This window comes from Panicum virgatum, chromosome 4K (genome assembly GCF_016808335.1).
Source record: "Panicum virgatum strain AP13 chromosome 4K, P.virgatum_v5, whole genome shotgun sequence".
NCBI lineage: Eukaryota > Viridiplantae > Streptophyta > Magnoliopsida > Poales > Poaceae > Panicum > Panicum virgatum.
In genome coordinates this window covers 24,042,937-24,061,952 of record NC_053139.1, presented here as the reverse complement: position 1 = coordinate 24,061,952, position 19,016 = coordinate 24,042,937, and the positions used below count along the sequence as shown (strand labels likewise).

The 19,016-nt window shown below is 48.5% G+C and overlaps 1 protein-coding gene and 1 non-coding gene across 2 annotated transcripts; both read left to right on the top strand.

The window, feature by feature from the left end:
* Positions 1 to 6,378: 6,378 nt before the first annotated feature.
* Positions 6,379 to 6,482, top strand: LOC120705371. The gene has a single exon (XR_005687952.1). It is a non-coding gene; the product is annotated as a small nucleolar RNA R71 (small nucleolar RNA).
* A 3,507-nt stretch (positions 6,483 to 9,989) lies between these two features.
* On the top strand, positions 9,990 to 11,852 carry LOC120702029. The gene is made up of 5 exons (XM_039985806.1): positions 9,990 to 10,037; positions 10,129 to 10,188; positions 10,309 to 10,600; positions 10,685 to 11,364; positions 11,787 to 11,852. The coding sequence occupies exons 1-5, from the start codon at positions 9,990 to 9,992 to the stop codon at positions 11,850 to 11,852; spliced, it is 1,146 nt and encodes a 381-aa protein (XP_039841740.1).
* The last annotated feature ends 7,164 nt before the right edge of the window (positions 11,853 to 19,016 follow it).

Here is a 19,016-nt window from a genome sequence, read left to right as displayed (position 1 = left end):
CTATCCTACGTCAAGTTAGCTGGAGCTTAGGCTAGGTTAGGTGTCCTAGTGCTTCTATCCAAAGCTGGGGTCATGTTAGATCATGGTTAGGACTTCAGGTGCAAGGAAAATGGGATAGCGGGGAGAAGGTCCTGCACTGGAGAACATTCAGTTCCGTTACCTCTTTGCATGAACTCCTACACCGAACCCGAACGTCGGGGAGTACGCTAAACGCAACACCGCTGTTACACCGGACGGACAGGGCTGTCACCACCAGCCGTCTACCCCAATCACACAGTGGAGCACGGTCATATCCGAAGGATCCCACATACCGAGCACCACGCTCGTGTATGAAGTCATTACTCTAGTGCCCCCAGGTCTCCCACCCTTCGGATGGACGAGTAAAACACTAGAGCAAGCCCGAAAGCACAACAAACCTCTATCCATACCCGTACCGTAGCATAACTTATGAACGATCTAAGCATGGATTGATAAACTATCAAGATAGTAAAGCAACCATGGCAGAACTCTATATTATGAATAGAAGTCTGACAAGTTGGATACAAAGCCATACCAGGAGCCGAGAATTGCTCAGCGACCCCGAGGACGACTTGCTCACTAAAGAGAACTAGCCTAGCTCCACTACCTAGCTAAGAGAGCAAGAGAGAGGAGAGCCTTCTTGGAGAGAATGGAATGAAGTGTGTGTGTGTTGAGAGGGGGGAGAGAGGCCCTATTTATACTACTTGGAGGTCGGTTTCCCGCCAACGCATAAATGGAAGGTGATCAGGTGCCTTGGCCGTGACTTCTCCTCGAGATGAACCTGGACGCGTTGCAGGCCAAGTTCAGCCGACCATAGGGGTCGGCCGACCCCACCTATCAGCCGTTCGTGCTGATCCTTTGCTGGGTGGTTGATTCGTTGGATCTTATCCTTATCCTCTAGTGCATCTTGCGTGGAGGCCCCGTTTCCTCTGACATGTGGGCCCTCTTTGTAAGGGTGTGACGCCGGATGCGATATTCTGCGTAGTTATGTGGCGTCTGCTGCGTGTTTTCGTCTTATTCCACTCTTACTCATCTGAAATGTACAAAACTCGAAAACAACTGTGGAGCGAGGTTAGTGATACAAATATGTGAGTAAGGCATGTAGTTTTTCTTTATTATTGAGTATAGTTGACGGGTAAAAATGGCACTTAAGCACCATCAACAACTCCCCCAAGCTAGCCCTTTGCTCGTCCCGAGCAAAGTTTTAGACTTAGGTTGTTGAACAGGTGTTGCTACAATGTCGCATTCCTGACTTATGCCCAAGGCACAACCGAGTGTTCTTACCTTTATTCTGAATAAGTTGGCCTTGTTCGCACCTTTTACCTTACTCCTGTGGGGCTTATAGCATCATCCTCATCTTTGGCGGTTGAGGGTCAGAATGGCTTGTAGAGTACCACTTACCACTCCTTTGTTCAACCATCAATCCGGAGGTTTTATAAAGTTTTTGAAAAGAAATATTGTAGTTCCTCGGGTGATCTCCCGGATCGCTCAAATGTGTATCATTCCTCACCAAGGCCTTTTTATGTGCCTTTGTTTTTCCATCCTACTTCTAATGGCTCTTTTTAGTGGATCTGTAGGTATGGAGGATATAATGGCAAACTTGCTTCTCATATTTTGCTAAGTCAAAGACCGGATCCAAAGGAGAAACAAGTCATAAGCCTTGATCAAGATGTGCAAGTGTGTGGATATTTTTTTTTGGTGGATGGTGGATGAAACTCGTTTATATGATTTCTCTCTCCCTTGTAATATTTTTGGTATGGGCTATATTTTCTTTTTCTCCCTTTTTTTTGACACACCTTGTGGGTGTGTGGCACACCTTCTTTGGGTATGCATCTTTTCTCTCTTTCTTTTTTTTTGACATGCCTTGTGGGCATGTGGCATACTTTCTTTGGGTATGCATCTTTTTTTTGTGTAGTCCATACATTATGATGATAACTTTGGAGAGAGATAAACATGGTACAACATGGAGTTTTATTTGTGGATGAATAGGGGATGTACTTGCTATCTTCCAGGTGTAGAAGTATAGCATGTGAGTGGACGTGTACGTGATCTTGATCATGGGCGTATGAAGTGATTCTCACAAAGGGTCACAACAATTTGACAAAGCTCAATGAGAAGACAAGTTGCATATGTAGAAAAGGCTTTTCAAACTTGTAACTCATATGGCTCTGGATAGGAATTGCATATCACCGAGGAACTTTATTCTATTTTTGTATTTTTGAAAAGAAATACTCCGGATATCAAGCATCACGTAGGAGAAGATCATAGCATCTCTTTTCAGCCATATCATAACCCACAACAACCTAGATTCGAATTCTACTTTTCGCTACTCACAAGTTTCAAGCTTAAAGTTTGAACATCTAGCCACCAAACTCAGAACTTAGTGAGAGCACAAGGTTGTAACTAAGCATATGAAAGGAACTAACAGAGCAACTATTCATCATCTCAACAAGAAAAAACTACACATGCTTACTACACATACTGGAAAGCAAGTAAATATTTTTGAGTTTTTAAAGGTTTTGTCATTTTTTATTTGATTTTAGTTATGCATATTTTTATGGATTTTTAGAATTTTACAAATTTTTGTTTGGTTTCACGCAAGGTTTTGGAAAGCGGTAAAGATAGAGTTTGATACAAGGTACCTCTCATGGGGGTCCTCCCCCAAGCTAGCTTCAGGCTCACTACTGCTAGTTGGGATTAAACCCAGCCCAACGGTAGTAGGCCCTCCACTCCTCCTGGGATTGCTGCTGTTGCTACTCCAGGTTGCGGATCCTCTCACCTGTGTATCACTGCAAGTTCTATGTTGACTCGATGTGCTGGCCCAGTGACTCATCGATGTTAGTGGTGTGCACGTTCAGCTCGCCCATCTGCCGAGTCAAAGTGGCGACACTTCTGGACGAAGCTGTACGTCGTGGGGGTCCGCTGGAGCTGGAACTGGTGGACCAGTGCCCTGAGGCCTGTTGTGCCCACTCGGTGGAGCTGGCACTCTGCCATGACGAACCTCCAGCCTCATATTGTTGTGGTTGCGGTTGAGGTTGCTGCTGCATGAATTTCTCCCTTCTGGCCTTGCTTCTTGTAACCCTGTCAGGAAGACTAGAAATACTATGCCGGCGGCTCTCCTCTTGTGGAACAAGAGGGATGGTTAGCGAACGGCAGTTATACAAATGATACCCCGCATTTGGCAACGGGATTTCATTTGCATAACCAAGCGAAAAGAAAATCAAGGAGTCATCCGGGCCTTTCTTGAGTGTGTGGCCTTGAACCAAGTATGCCTCATCGATCATAACACGGGGCTCCTCAATGAAAGGAACGGGGTTCCCGTCTAAGATTCCCATGTTTGATGCGATGCGGGTAACCAAAGAAGTGCATTCAATAGGACACGTCATCCGAAAATTTGTGAGACATTGCTCAACCATTGCTTGTGCGGGGGAGATTCGGATATTGTTAACCATGGCGTATAATATCATCAATTCATCATTGCGCACTGGTCGTGGATCATCTCTTGGAAAGAGAGTGATAGCCACTCACTTGTGCATCAAACGAAGAGTCGGGTTTTGAATATCATTGCACCGAGGTGCAAATTTGCCATGAACAACTTGACCCGAAATCAAACCCCAAAACTCATGTCGATCAAAACCGCGGCAAGCTTTTGCAAGGGAAACTGGCAAGCCCGTACCAAAACCAAGGAGGTGACTGAAATTTCTCCAATAAAAATAGCGTTCAACTCCAAAAAGTCGGAAATAAACACCATCGTCCACCTCCCAAAGAGTGCAAAGAAACTGGATGGTGAGGAGACGAGAACCATTCTCCTTAACGGGCACAAAACCATCCCATCCAACCGCATGCCAAACACGAGCGAAGTCAACGTCCATACCTGTTTTTTTCGAGAAGGTCCGGATCGAAGGCTCTGGTATGGCCAAAGCTTCGATTCTTGATCATGGCATAGGCTTGACGCTCGAGGTCATCTTGCAAGTCGAGGTATGGTGCATCGTCTTCATCTATCTCCATGTCCTCGGCTTGCGATTCTGCAACTTGCTCCTCGAACAGTTCTTCTTGTTCGTCTTGCTCATAGTCCATCGTGGTTGGTGTTGGTGCAGGTTCGGGGGAATGATGAGAGCTCAACTCGCCCTGTGAATGGGACGAGCCCAACCTCGTCATCATCTTGAGAGCTCTGGAAATTTTTTGTCCTGCACCTCTCATGCTTGCAACAAGAACGAACAAGAACAACTCGATTCGGGTTACGTTAGTGAAATGAAAATGAAACTCTTACCCGAAAGTTGTTCCTCCAAATATGTGATCAATCTTGCAGCAAAGAAATGAGAGAGTGTGTGTTCTTGCAATCAAACTTGAGTCAAAATCCAAAGAAAACCCGAGCAAAAATGTGTGAGAGGGAGTGAGACTGGAGAGAGTGAGCATGAGAGCTCATCACTCCTCTCTCGGCCTCTATTTAAAGGGAAGATGGCACGTGCACTATGGAAGAGGCCGGCCACAACGGCTATGGAGCCGTTGGAGAAGGTGGGGCCCGCCCAACGGTCACCTAGGGGCGGCCAAACTGTGGGGTCGGCCGGCCCCATGGTGGGCCCGCTGGGTCTCCCCTTTGGCCAGGCATCTCTTCAACGGTCAAATATTTTGAAAATTTGGTGCACGGCCAAAGTTTGCTCGAAAAGATGTTCAAATTTATTTTTCCCAAAGGATTTAAAAACTCAGAAAATATTTTTGGTATTTTTGTAAAAAGGAAAAAGTGCTAGAGAAAATTCCAGCATGCAGAAAACAATTTTGAAAATTTCAAACATGCAGTGGAGAAAAACAAATAAGGTGCAAAAAATGTTGAAAAGCGGAGAAAGCAAATATGAGATAAATACCAAATTACCTTTGGCAAGGGCTCGTCGTTTAAACTCCGATGTGAATGACTTTTCTCCATCGTTCTTACCATTCGTCGGCTTGTCCTGGAGAACTGGACGAGGCCGAACTCTCGACCTTCCGCCACACCTTTTCCTTCTTCTTTCTTTTAGGTGCGGAGGGTCGTTGTTCTGGCTGGGGTTCTAGTGCACCCCAGAGTGCTTGCCTTTCACTATCTTGTTGGATCATGAAGCACTGCTCTTCCATCTTCTTGAACCTGAAAAACAAATCCTCCCTTCCGACACAGAAACGGATTTCTCCCTTTCCGACATCGATCCTTGCCTTGGCAGACCTTAGAAAAGGTCGCCCAAGTACGAGGTCGACTCCGAGGTCGCCCTCCATATCTATTACCACAAAGTTGGCAAGGACGAAGGAGTCTTGTACTCGTACGAAAACGTGTTCGGCTATCCCTTCGGGATACCGAATGGTTGAATCTGCAAGCTGTACCAGCATAGTTGTTGGGGAAAGAGCAGGATATTCAAGTGCTTCATATATTACCTTGGGCATTATATTCACGCTTGCCCCCAGATCGCATAGGCATCGCTCAAAGTGTTTGATGTAGATCGAGCAGCTGATCATGGGGACCCCTGGATCCCCTTGCACCGCTGCCACCATGCCATCCCAAACGTCGTTCCTTGGGGGATAGTACCTACCTGCATGGTTATTGCGTGGTAGCCTCCGGGACGAGTTACCCCGTCCGGTAGACACCATGCTGACATTTTCAACGGGAGACTCGGGTTGCCCCGGGATCTTCCAGCTCTCAACAGCAGGTAACGAAGCAGCAATTTGTGCAAGCTGGGTTTCGATCATTTTGTTAAAACTTAACTGGTTTTTAAGAGTTGAAGATAAAGCTTCAAGCTTGACATTTAAACTTTCCAGGGATTTGTCATTGGCCAAAAGTTTTTATTTATATTTTCGTTGATTTTAACTTGGCCAAGAACAAGTTCTCTCAAGGGAGGTTGGTTTGAATTGAAATTCGAATTATAAGAAGGATTGTAGTTATTACCTCCCTGAAAAGGTGGACGTGGCTGGTTCCACCCCTGGCCTCCTTGTTGTGGACGGTACCCGTTGTTGTTGTTGTTGAGGTAGGCGCAGTCTTCATGGGTTTCGGAGCAGTCATTCCTCGAATGTCCATCCTTACCACAGACTTCGCACGTGAAGTGCGAACCCATGGTGTAAACGGGAGCATGGATCGGTTGTTTGCTCCCTTCCTCCATCTTCTTGATTAGGAGGTCCAGCTTTGCGGCAATCATATCCGTCTCCTTGACGGTATGCATGCCCTTGGTGCGGGGTTGGAGTCGTTCATCGCTCCACCCCTGATTGGAGACCATCTTCTCGACCAATGCTTTTGATTTGGCTATGGTCAGGTCGAGGAAGGCTCCTCCAGCAGCGGCATCAATATTCGCTCGAGATGTCATTGTGATCCCGTTGTAGAAGCTTTGCAGGACGAGCCACTCATCTATGCCGTGATGAGGGCAGGCCAGGATGTATTCTTGCAGCCTCTCCCAAGCTTCTAGGATGGATTCCATCCCTGTCTGCTAGAAGCTTGAAATTCTCCCGCGCAGGGCATTTGTTTTGCCCAGCGGGAAGAATTTTGCGAGGAATGCCTTGGAGCATTTGGCCCAGGTGTCGATGTCATTTTCTTTGTAAAACCACTATTTTGCCTTCCCCAGCAGGGGAAAGGGAAACAGGCGAAGCTTGACAACGTCGGCGGCGACACCCCGTATGACAACGGTGTCACAGAGCTCCAGAAAATTCTACAAATGTGCATTTGTGTCCTCATTTGGCTTGCCACAGAATGGGCTAGCCTGCACCATATTGATGAGGCTTGATTTGAGCTCGAAGTTCACATCCCCGACATTGATGTTGGGGCCGTGGCCACATTGTTGGTGGAGGGGACGGAGAACTCGCGGAGAGTCTTTTCAGCCATAGCCTCAAGAATGAGTGCTGCTTCCAAAATGGGTTCCTGTGCCGGGAGGATAGCGAGAGGAGGAACGACGCGAGGTCGTGCCCTTCTCACGAGCCTCTCTGGATTGTCTGTGTAGTTTTTCGGCAGGGAGGAACCGGTCATACACTACCCCTGTCTTCTTTCAAATCAAAAATAAAAGAAGACATGAAGTGACATGAGCCTAAAAGAGTAAAGACTATATCCTGAGTACAAGGTCTAAGTTAATATCAGTACAATATCTTTGTTCACATGCCGTCCCCCGCAACGGCGCCAGAAATACTTGTTGACATTTCTTAGCACAATCACTAGAAATGGTTAATTCCCAGCAATGGCACCAGAAATGCCTATTGGCGGTCCTTAGTGCAATCACTAGAAATGAGGGCACCAAACCCATCCTAGCAACTGCACCCAAGGGGTGCCACTCTCGTGGTATAATCAATACGGTTACAGATGGATCCGCAAGTGCACGAATATACCGTTGTAGCATTTCACCCGGAGAGTAAGGGTATCGTCATTTATTTGTGTCCCAAAGGACGGCAGCGGCAAAGGTATTGTACTCAACATTAACCATGACATTTGTGCCTCAAGCAATAGGCAATGCTCTAACAAGGGTAAGTACAAATAAAGAATAAGCAAGTGTAATGTGACACAGAACACATTCACACTCCAAGAGGAAGGAATAAATGAGAGAAACTATAAAACAAGAAACTACTCTATCCTACATCAAGTCAGCTGGAGCTTAGGCTAGGTTAGGTGTCCTAGTTCTTCTATCCAAAGCTGGGGTCATGTTAGATCATGGTTAGGACTGCAGGTGCCAGGAAAATGGGATAGCGGGGAGAAGGTCCCGCACTGGAGAACGTCCAGTTCTGTTACCTCTTTGCATGACCTCCTACACCGAACCCGAATGTCGGGGAGTACGCTAAACACAACACCGCTGTTATGCTGGACGAACATGGCTGTCACCACCTGCCGTCTACCCCAGTCACCCCGTGGAGCACGGTCATATCCGAAGGATCCCGCATACCCGAGCACCACGCTCGTGTATGAAGTCACTACTCTAGTGCCCCCAGGTTTCCCACCCTTCGGATGAACGAGTAAAACACTAGAGCAAGCCCGAAAGCACAACGAACCTCTATCCGTACCCGGATCATCTGGCCTAACCAAGACCGTAGCATAACTTATGAACGATCTAAGCATGGATTAATAAACTATCAAGATAGTAAAGCAACCATGGCAGAACTCTATATTATGAATAGAAGTCTGACAAGCTGGATACAAAGCCATACCAGGAGCCGAGGATTGCTCAACGACCTCGAGGACGACTTGCTCACTAAAGAGAACTAGCCTAGCTCCACTACCTAGCTAAGAGAGCAAGAGAGAGGAGAGCCTTCTTGGAGAGAATGGAATGAAGTGTCTGTGTGTGTGTGTTGAGAGGGAGGAGGGGGAGAGAGGCCCTATCTATACTACTTGGAGGTCGGTTTCCCGCCAACGCATATATGGAAGGTGATCAGGTGCCTTGGCCGTGACTCCTCCTCGAGATGCACTTGGACGCGTTGCAGGCCAGGTTCGGCCGACCCTAGGGGTTGGCCGACCCCACCTGTCAGCCGTTCGTGCTGATCCTTTGCTGGGTGTTTGATTCGTTGGATCTTATCCTTATCCTCTAGTGTATCTTGCGTGGAGGCCCCGTTTCCTCTGACATGTTGGCCCTCTTTGTAAGGGTGTGACGCCGGATGCGATATTCTGCGTAGTTATGTGGCGTCTGCTGCGAGTTTTCATCTTATTCCGCTCTTGCTCATCTGAAATGTACAAAACTCGAAAATAACTGTGGAGCAAGGTTAGTGATACAAATATGTGAGTAAGACATGTAGTTTTCCTTTATTATTGAGTATAGTTGACGGTTAAAAATGGCACTTAAGCACCGTCAATAGCAGCGGATGGCGGGCCCAGCCATAACCCTGATAGGATCCGGTGGGGTGAGGAGCGGTTTCCCCAGGCCTGATGCCGGGCGGGACATCACACCACCTAGGGCTGGAAACGAGCCGAGCGGAGCTGAGCTCGGCTCGGCTCGGTTCGGCTCGGCAAGTGAACGAGCCGAGCTCGGCTCGGCTCGCTATTTTTGCGAGCCAGAAAATCAGGCTCGGCTCGGCTCGGTGGAGGCTCGCGAGCCGGCTCGAGCCGGCTCGCGAGCCACACTAAACAATGTGAACTAAACTCAAAATAAATTAATTTACTTTTTTTTAATGATAACAATAATTATGTGGCATATATTTCTTATGTACATACAAATTGCTATGTTATGTGTATAAATATTAATTTATACCACTAATGATGAAAAATTAATTCATCAAATATTAATTTATACCACTAATGATGAAGAATTAATTCATCAATTATCGTGAAATTATTCTTAAACTGTATTGGGTCGAGCTCGCGAGCCTGAACGAGCCGGCTCGGCTCGGCTCGCTATTTTTGCGAGCCAAAAAATCTGGCTCGGCTCGGCTCGTTTGAGGCTCGCGAGCTGCTCCGAGCCGAGCCGAGCCGTTCCGAGCCCGAGCCGAGCTACGAGCCACGAGCTATTTTTCCAGCCCTACCACCACCTACTGAGCCTGTAAACGAGGAGCGTCCCGCCTCTCCGCCTCCGTCGAGCGTGATTGTGCTCGATTCACCTGAGGACCAAAATGCCGAGCCGCTAACAGAGGCCCTGCCCTCTAACGCAGAGGTCCCCCCTCCAAATATGGAGGTCGGGGCGACTAGAGAGGAGAGAGGTCCGTCCACCGCTGAAACCGCAACGACAGATACCGCCAACGCCCAACCCATCCCTGAGACAGATCGTTCCTCGTTGGTTGATGCCGGCATTTTGTCATCTGACCCCGTGATCAGCCCTTTGCCTACATCAGATGCTGCTGCTCCACCACCCGATCCCAAGATCGGCACGGCCACCCGGTCTTCGAGGGGCGCGAAGGCGACGGCAGGATTCGGTCCGTCCAAATTAAGCAGCGTGGAGGCCCTCGGCCTTCTTGCGGCTGAAGTTACGGCACAAGGAGGCGTAAGTTCGGAGCTTGCCGCTTGCACGCAAAACGTCAAGCGGAGGGAGTTCGAATTCGGGTGGCTTCGCAGAGTAGCGATGGACGTGGCGACAGTGATGCACGCCTTCGTTGGTCCGTCGTTCGTGGTGAGTCTCTTGGTGCCCAGCTCAATTCCCAACGGTGTTGTCGACTCGTTTTTAATCCCCTTCCTCCTTCGCGCTTGTCAACGTATCTCAGGAGATGGAGCTTCGGGAGGAGTGTCAGGCTCTGCGGGCGCAAGATCAAGCGTTCGCGGAGGTGCGCCAGGGCATGGATGAGGAGTTGGCCTCAACCCGTCGGGCCCTAGAGGATAAGCGTCAGGACAGAGCGGCAGATCTCCGTAACACCAACCAAACTCTCAACGATGCATACGCCTAGTCGGCCATTGTCGTCGCAGAGCTCGAGCAGCTTCGAAAGGAGTGCGACGAGCTGCGCGACGAACATCAGGCGACCGAGTGGGAACGTGAAGTCGCGGTGCAGGAGCACGATGCGGCTATCCAAGAGCGCGATGTTGCAATCCAAGGACGTGACGCCGCCATCCAGGAGCGCGACATTGCGATCCAGGGATGTGACGCCGCCGTCCAAGGGCGTGACTCGGCGATCCAGGAATGCGCCACCGCGTTATCGGCCGCGGAGGAGGCGTCGGAGCGGGGGAGGACCGCACTCTCCAGTTTGCAGAGTACTTTTTGACCCCTTTTGTTGTTTGATTTGCTTGTTTATTTTGTCATGATGCCAATCTGGCTGTTTTTCTCAGACGCCTGCAATGAGTCTGATGACCTGCGCCAAGAGCTTGTCCGGATTGAGGGCCAGAAGAATGAAGCGGAGGCGACAGTGGCCTCGTTAGCCGTCGATGTCGCCAGCCATCGTGCTACACAGCAGAGGTTGGAGACCACCGTTGTGCGACTCCAGAACGAGGCAGCTGGTAAGTGTCCTTGTCGTGTGATTCTTCTTTGTCCCTTCAATGGATCGTTTGATGAGGCGAAACCTGTTTCTTTAGCAGCTGCAAAGTCTCTGCGCCAAGAGGCGGAGTCGAAGTGGATGGAGATGAAAGAGGCGCTCGAGAGCCAGATTACCGGCTCCGATAACCTTCGCCTTGCGGTGGGGCTTGTGCTGGATGATCTTGGCATGGATGCAGCCGGAGAGCCGGGGCAGGAGGCCGCGCAACTTATCAACAGCGTAGATGGCGTTCGGAAGGAGGCCCAGGCCGCACGTCAAGAGGTCGAGTCCGCACGGGAGGAGGCCGAGTCTGCGCGGCAAGCGGCGAGGGACGCACTGTTCAATGGAGTGCATCGTGCCTTCGCCGTCGCGCGCAGCCACTACCTCAATATCGACTTGGCCGAGTTGAGCAAGGGGTACATGGCTGACTACACTGATGCTAAGCTTGATGCCATTGAAGAGGAGGCCGCTCCGTTCGCCCGAACCCTAACGGACAAGGTGCTGGACGACGACGGTGAAGAAGATTATTCGAAACATTTGGGGTTGGATTATATTTTGTTTTGTGGCATTTGCTCGAAAGTTATTCTGTTTTTTGTTCGAGGAAGGTTTTTGCTTTTGTTTTTTAAATATCTGAGAGGTGAACGCGCGTTGGCGACTGTTAGAACAAGAAACCTTTAGCCGCGACCTAGTGCCGCGATCACCGAGGTGTTGGCGCTTTCGCAATTTGAATGGTAGTTAGGGATCGTTCTAGGGTCGGCGGGCTCGGCATGCCCGACCCCTGAGGGGGACCATCCCTAGCAGTCCCCAAGCGGCTTCTGACCCGCGTTTAGGCAAGGGTTCGGAGCAAATCAGAGAAGAAAGGAAAACAGAAAGGAAAAGAGTGTTTTTGGGGAAAAGCTTTATTTCATTAACTATGACAGGCTTGTACATTAGATGAAGCTAAGGATAAAAACGACGTAGCTGTTCGATGTTCCAAGCGTTCGTGAAAATTTGGCCATCGGCAGTCTGTAGCTTGTACGTGCCAGGGCGAAGTACTTCCGCCATGATGTAGGGGCCTTCCCATGGTGGTGACAACTTGTGGCAGTCCTTCGTGCTCTGGACTCGCCGGAGCACCAAGTCTCCGACGTTGAAAGAATGTCCCCTGACGCGGCGGTGATGGTAACGACGCGGCGGTGATGGTAACGACGCAGCGCATGCTGGTATTTTGCCGATCGTAGTAGGGCGATGTCGCGTGCTTCATCAAGCTGGTCCAGAGCATCCTCCATGGCGGTGTCCGACCCCTACTCACTGTAGTCCTTCACCCATGGAGAACAGTACTCCAGGTCGGTAGGTAAAACGGCCTCCGAGCCGTAAACCATAAAGAATGGCATGAACACAGTCGCCCGGCTCGGGGTAGTTCTCAGGCTCCATAGGACAGCTGGGAGCTCCGCGACCCAGCGTCTGGTGAATTTCTTGAGCTTGTTGTAGATTTTTGGCTTGAGTCCTTGCAAGACCATGCCATTCGCGCGTTCGACTTCTCTGTTTGTGCGCGGAAGCACGACCGCTGCCCAGTCGACACGGATGTGATGATCGTCACAAAATTCAAGGAAATGTTTTCCTATGAAGTTTATCCCGTTATCCGTGATGATGGAGTTCGGGACTCCAAAGCGGTGGACAATGTCTTGAAAGAAAGCGGCAGCCTACGCTGATTTAAGCGACGTGATTGGCTTTGCGTCGATCCATTTGGTAAACTTGTCTACGGCGACAAGCAGATGAGTATAGCCTGAAAAGGATCGGGTGCTCTAGCCTAAGAGGGGGAGGGGGTGAATTAGGCACTCTAAAAAACTTAGACCTATGGCTCCAACTAGTTTGCACAAAACTTAAACTAAAACAAGCTATCTAGATGTGCAACTATGGTTGTTCTAGTGTGAAACCCCTATCCCAAAAGAGCTTAGCAACCTATAGTCTTTCCTATCAAGAAACTACTCTATGAATGTAAAGGCATACAAATTGCTAGTATGAAATGCGGAAGCTTAATGAGCGGGATAGGAGATAGCAAACTCTTGACGCGGGTGTTTATCCCGTGGTTCGGTTAGCCACAAAGACACACCTACATCCACGTTGTTGTAGCACTCACTAAGAGTATTGCTACTCGGCCACCAAGTCTCTTCCGTGAACACAATCACGATCACCTTGGCCCCGGGTTCTACAAAGGAGCTTCTCCATAAAGGATGGGGGCCTCCACGTCCCCCGCACAAAGTGTCGTCGCCGCTCCACACCAAGTCGGAGGGTCGATGACGTTGCCGGCGATCTTCACAGCTCCAAGGGGATGGCGCACCAAGCTTTTCTTTTGGTTCACTAGAGAACCACAGTACAAGGGCTCAAAGCCTTGCAATCTCACTCACTAAGAGCTATTCCTTTACACAACACTCTCAAAGTGTGCTAAGGTCTAAGGATATGAACACTAAGCTCTTGGATGGCTTGGAGTGGTTCTTGGGTGTCTATGTGACTTCCTTGAACTCCAGCATACTCAAAATGGCCGGGGTAAGGCGTATATATAGGCTACCAAGTCTTGTAGCCGTTGCTTCAACGGTCAGCAGAAATCTGCGTATCATCGGATGAACCGATGCCTCTGGCTGGGGTAGCGTCGGTTCATCCGGTCACTCTAAGATCCGAAGTAGCTGTTGAACTCCTGACAGCTGACACAGTGACCACCGGTTGAACCGATGCTTAGCCGTCGGTTAAACCGGTCACTCACAGCACTCAACTAGCCGTTGTCCCTCTTCTCTTCTACTGACGTCATTACACCGATGGTTTGCACCGATGCTTCACCGGTTCAACCGGTGCTGAAGACTTGGCTCTTGCGCAACTTGCATCGTCTCTGGAACACAGTACGTCCAATGCACCGATGCCTCTCTTGACACCATCGGTTCATCCGGTGCTTCACTTGTTGCTTCACTTGATGTCCAGAGGCGCACAGACTTGTGCTTCCCAATAGGGCGTCGGATCTTCCGACAACCGTCGGATGCACCGATGCTAGGGGCATCGGTTCTTCCAGTGCTACTGGTTTCGGTAGAACTCGTCCAATTCAGCGTTTCTTTGAGTTCTTTCTTCGTGTTTTGCTTGGCATGGCCTTTTTACTTCATCCATGGGATCTATAAATGTTCTGTTAACAAAACCATTAGTCTCATTGATTGCGTTGTCATTTGATCACCAAAATCACTCGAAATGGCATAAATGGTGCCATGTTCGTTACAATCTCCCCCTTTTTGGTGATTGATGACAACACAATCAAAGCAAGCATAAAATTTGCAAGAATTGACAAATTTAACCATCTGATACCAATTGAGATCACTTACACTTGCTTGGATGCTTACCATCATTGTGCCATGTTTGTTACAATCTCCCCCATCATCAAATGATGGCTTGGCCTCCCCCTAAAACCATGATTTCCCCCTTTGTTCCTCCCCCTATCTTGTTACTTTTCCCTCATGACTTGATTCACTTAGGTATTTCTCTCCCTTTGGGATATGCTTCTTCTCCTTGAGAAAATACCTTGCTTTGATCCACATTTCTCCCCCTTTGGAATCAAATCACCTAAAAGGTCTTGCAAAACAATATAGCTCAAGAGAAGATTACTAGCCTAGGGAGTTAGTTCCATGACTCATGATCCAATTGTATGATATCAATGAAGATACCAATTGAAAATTTTCACTATGGTGGATCACAAAATCACGAAACTAGCATGACATGAGCTAAGCTCTCCTTAAGTATGTGTACAAAAAGATAATGTGAAAAACAAGTGCACAACTAGATGTTGTAACTAGAGAGCTTAGATCATATCATGCACGGAGGTAGCTCTAAAAAATATAAAGAATTGACAATGATACCAATTGAATGAATTTAGAACATTGCATACCTCCGGGGGATTAATTTGTTTACCTTGCATGTACCAATTTTTAGGTGACTTGCATATGGTACCAATTGAAGTTGAAAACCAAATGAAAGTCTTGGAAAGAAGAGCACTTGGTACACCAAGGTTAAGCAAATGTATGAGCACATAGCCTATGAACTTAGATATGAGCATTTAAGTTCAATAGAGCATGGCTCAATATGCATGAAAGCACAATTTATATAATCACTCTTATAGAGTTGTTTGTTCACATTGATCGTGAGAAACATTCTCTTAGAGTGTTAACTCCATCGTGAGACTACAAAAGATAAACTTGGAAACATGTTAGTCTCAAAATTACAAACCATAGGATGAACTCCCCCTAAATGTGTGCATTTAGTGTTTGAACCATCAAGCAAATGTATGCACATTGATTTTGACACAGATGGGAAGTTTACTCTATAGCTTGTGCTCATGGTACACATATGAAATACATACCTTATGAAGTCCATGTACCATGAAGGGTAATCTTGTGTAGCTTTCTACACACTTACCAAACCATGTAGGTTGCTCATGGGTTAGAGTTATGACACAAGCAACCCACCATATATTACACTAGGTGATGCAATGCAAACAACCTAGAAAGAGCAATGGAGCTATATGATGCTTGAATTGAAATCTAGCTACCATTACCGTATGGGGGACTTGGGTAACAAATGTCCAAGTTATAAGCTTAGCTTGTTTGGCTTGAACTTTCACTTCAACTTAAGCTAAGCATCCAAATCCCCCTTAGCCAATTTTAGGCTTCAAGTCTCCTTTGGAACCCACACCATTTGAGGCCTGCTCGATGGGGATGCAACGCTGTAAGATTCTGGTGTGGCTTCGTTTGTAGAGCTCTCCTCCGATGAGGACGTAAGATTTGGCTGTTCAGGCCAACCTTCATGCCTCTGCTTTTTCCCCCTACTGCAAACATTTGAGTACAAGAGCACGAGAGCTCAAAGTGGACGTAGGAACGTTCCGCCCGAACTAGTATAAAACCTTGTGTCTTTGCTTGTACTACCATCTGATCCTGTGACGCATAAATAAATTCACTAGCCGGTGATCCGGAACACCGACAGTTGGCGTGCCAGGTAAGGGTTACAAACGGGCGAGAGAGGGAGCAAGGGTCCCAAGTCTCCTGCGAGGGGCATGCCTCCCCCCTTCTATAACCCAAGGGGTGAGGGTTTACAAAGAGAGACAGAGAGGCAGGGGTTGGGCGACTCCCGACCCCTGTTTGCTAACTCTTCTGGGGGGCTGTTGACCTATTTTGACCCAAGTTGTCGGAGACATCCCGTCTGTTCATTCTGACACAATAATCTCCATATCATCGTGGGAAACGGGATTTCCGCCTACTAGCCGGATCCCCGCCTGGCTGCCGCGTCCTCCATTTGTGGGGCATGGCGTTGTGTCCTGTCCTAACGTGGCGCACGTTTCTTGGTTGGTGTCGATGACTTCTGACAGAGTGGCAAGGCCGTGTCTCGGCCCGAATCCACGCAGGCCGATCTGCAACCAACTCTGTGTCCGTACAGGAGTGCAGGGCAGTTTGCGTCCCTGACTTCTCGGGGCCACCTTGGTGACCAGCTTTTACTCGAGGAGTCCCCCTATTTCCAAGAGACCCACGTCCACGGGTCGCGTGGGCCCTTCTGTGGGAGTCGGGCGAGGCGGATCCCGCTTCATGAGGGTCGAGCGAGGCAGAAGTCCTCCCGTGAGGGTCGGGTGAGGCGGAAGTCCTCTGTGGGAGGGTCGGGCGAGGCTGCAGAGATTGGTCGTGTCGGGCCCCCTTCTTCGGGGGTCGGCGTCGGGTAAGGTGGCATCCCCTTAACGGGAGTGGGCCGTCTCCTCCGTGCTGGGCCTTCTAGCCCATTGGTTGTCGTGCCGAGCTCTGGCTGTCTTGTGTCACTTTATTATTATTTAGCCTCATTGACCTTAATGGACTATGTTTGGGGTATCCGTAATCCTTATCCCCAACACTACGGGATTCCACTACTTTGTCGTGTGCCTGATAAATGGCACACGACAAAGGTGGCTTTGCCGATGTCTGTTTACCGTGTGTCATTTATGTGACACACGGCAAAGAGTTTGCCGAGTGCTAAAATTTTTAGAAAATTAATTTTAAAAAATAAAAAAATAAAAGATTTAATTTGAGAAGGACCCCACCGGCTAACCACCCACCCTCTCCGCCGAAGTCGCAAGTTGCGGCATTTTTTGCGCACTACGCGGCCGATGAGATTCGGACTCGTGACCTCCCCCTCACATGTAACCTTCTCTACCACTGCACCACACACTAACTCGTGTCTATATTCCATTTTCTTTCCCCAAATATCATACTAAACCGAGTGCAAACTACTTGTTTGAGGCCCTAAATGAGTTCAAATTAAAAAGTTGTCAACTACAAAGTTTCATAACTTTTCGAGATCTACAATTTTCATTTTGCTAGTTTCTCCATCCAAGATGGTTTACAAAATTTAAATTTTACTTTGCCATGTGCCAGATTAAGGGAACACGACAAGTTTGGTCATTTTGCCGTGTGCCTTGATCTGGCACACAACAAACCTTTTTTTATTTTTTTGTTTCCTTCTTATTTTTTGTTCTTCTAAACTGATTAGGGTGCACTTTGAATATACCTTGTCAAATTCACTCAACTATAGGTATTTAATTTTTTTACTCATATTATTCCATTATTTTATGTAGTTATAGATCAAATTCAATTTATATGAAATCTGTAATTGCACTTGATACATTTAAACTATCAAATAATTCCAAAATGTTTTCAAAATTTTATGCAAAACAATTTATATTGTCTATTGGCTATAGAAAAAAATTGAAGTTAAACCTAAATTTGATCGCCACTTTCATTCCAAACCTAACCGCATCCTTTTCTACACTCTTATGTTCAAAATTGTTCTAATACACGTTCCTGATCGTATTTCCTGAACAAGATGTTCAAAATTTCTTTTCATTTGATAGGTAAGGCCTCAAATTATGTTAAATAACATGAATATCATTTTCCATTCATTTAAGTCTATTATTTGAATCACTCGTGGTTCAAATTTGACTTAATTCAAAAAATTATTTGAAATGCAATTAATTAGTTAAATATAACAAATAAATACAAAAATGTACCAAATTTTAACATGGAGTACGGCATATTGTATGTCAAGAGTAGAAAAGTTTCGAGGTTATTTGCCGTCTGCTCGATAGAAAGCGCATGACAAACTACCGAGCACACGGCAAATAGCTGGATTCAGACAGTGAGACCACGAACGGATGGTTTCGTCCCCTTCCATTTTTTTAGAAGTAGAGATAGAATTTCTTCGTGTGTCCTTGTTTAGGTTTCTTTTTCTAGATATTTGCCATCATTTGGATAACCTAGAAGACTTGTTTGGATTTTTATTATGGCCCTGTTTGGATACTCTAACTTGGTTAGAAGTTAGAGTTAGTTTCTAGCTCATGACTAACCCAAAACTAACTCTGACTAAAGAGGTATTTGGATGCAAGGGTTAGATTTAGATTAATTGCACTTTTCTAATCATTTGGTCTCTCTCCAGCCGGATTTAGTGTGGCCAGCTTTGTGTGCCCTCCTCCCTAGATCCTCTCTCCCTTCCACGCCGCCCCATCTCACTTCCAAAGTTCACTCTCTCACGCCGGAGCAGGGCGCTCGCCACCGTGCTCGTCGCGGCGTTTGACGGCGCCTTCCCGGTTCGCGCCGCGGTCACCGACGCCTCGCTAGCTCGCTCGACGCCGAGCTCTACTTCGTGGGATGGCGCTTCGGAGGCGCCCGCCTGGCTGGCGCGGGGAGGACGACCGCGCCGCGGGGGCGGAGGAGCTCCGCGTGGTGGCCGGTGCGCAGATGGCGGCGAACGGCGGTGCTCGGAGCGGCGGATCTTGGGGGTCGACGCGGGCGCTCGGAGCGGCAGCTGGCGGACGAGCGCACGCGGCGGCAGCGGCACACAATCGCGGCAGCTCCAGCGACCGCACACGGTGGCGGCACTTGGAGGGGCCACCGGCACTCGGAGTGGCGAAGTCCGAAGGGGCGGTGCTCGGGCGGTGAGGGCGACGAGGGTCGGGAGGCGTGGACGGAGAGGGCAAGGAGGCGAGCCGCGGATCTCGGCCGGCGGGATCTGGGGATGCATGGTTCAGATCCGGCGGGGGCCGCCGGCTGGGGACGTCGGCGACGGGGGCGGCGAAGGGGCGACGGGGGCGGCGAAGGGGCGTCGGGGGTTGGGGGGCGCTGGCGGCG

Excerpts from the sequence above, each read along its gene's own strand:
- LOC120702029 (XM_039985806.1), top strand. The coding sequence starts at position 9,990 with ATGGACGTGGCGACAGTGATGCACGCCTTCGTTGGTCCGTCGTTCGTG. Across the intron at positions 10,601-10,684 it reads GGGGAGGACCGCACTCTCCA|ACGCCTGCAATGAGTCTGAT; the intron begins GTTTGCAGAGTA and ends TGTTTTTCTCAG. Across the intron at positions 11,365-11,786 it reads CCCGAACCCTAACGGACAAG|GCTTGTACATTAGATGAAGC; the intron begins GTGCTGGACGAC and ends TAACTATGACAG.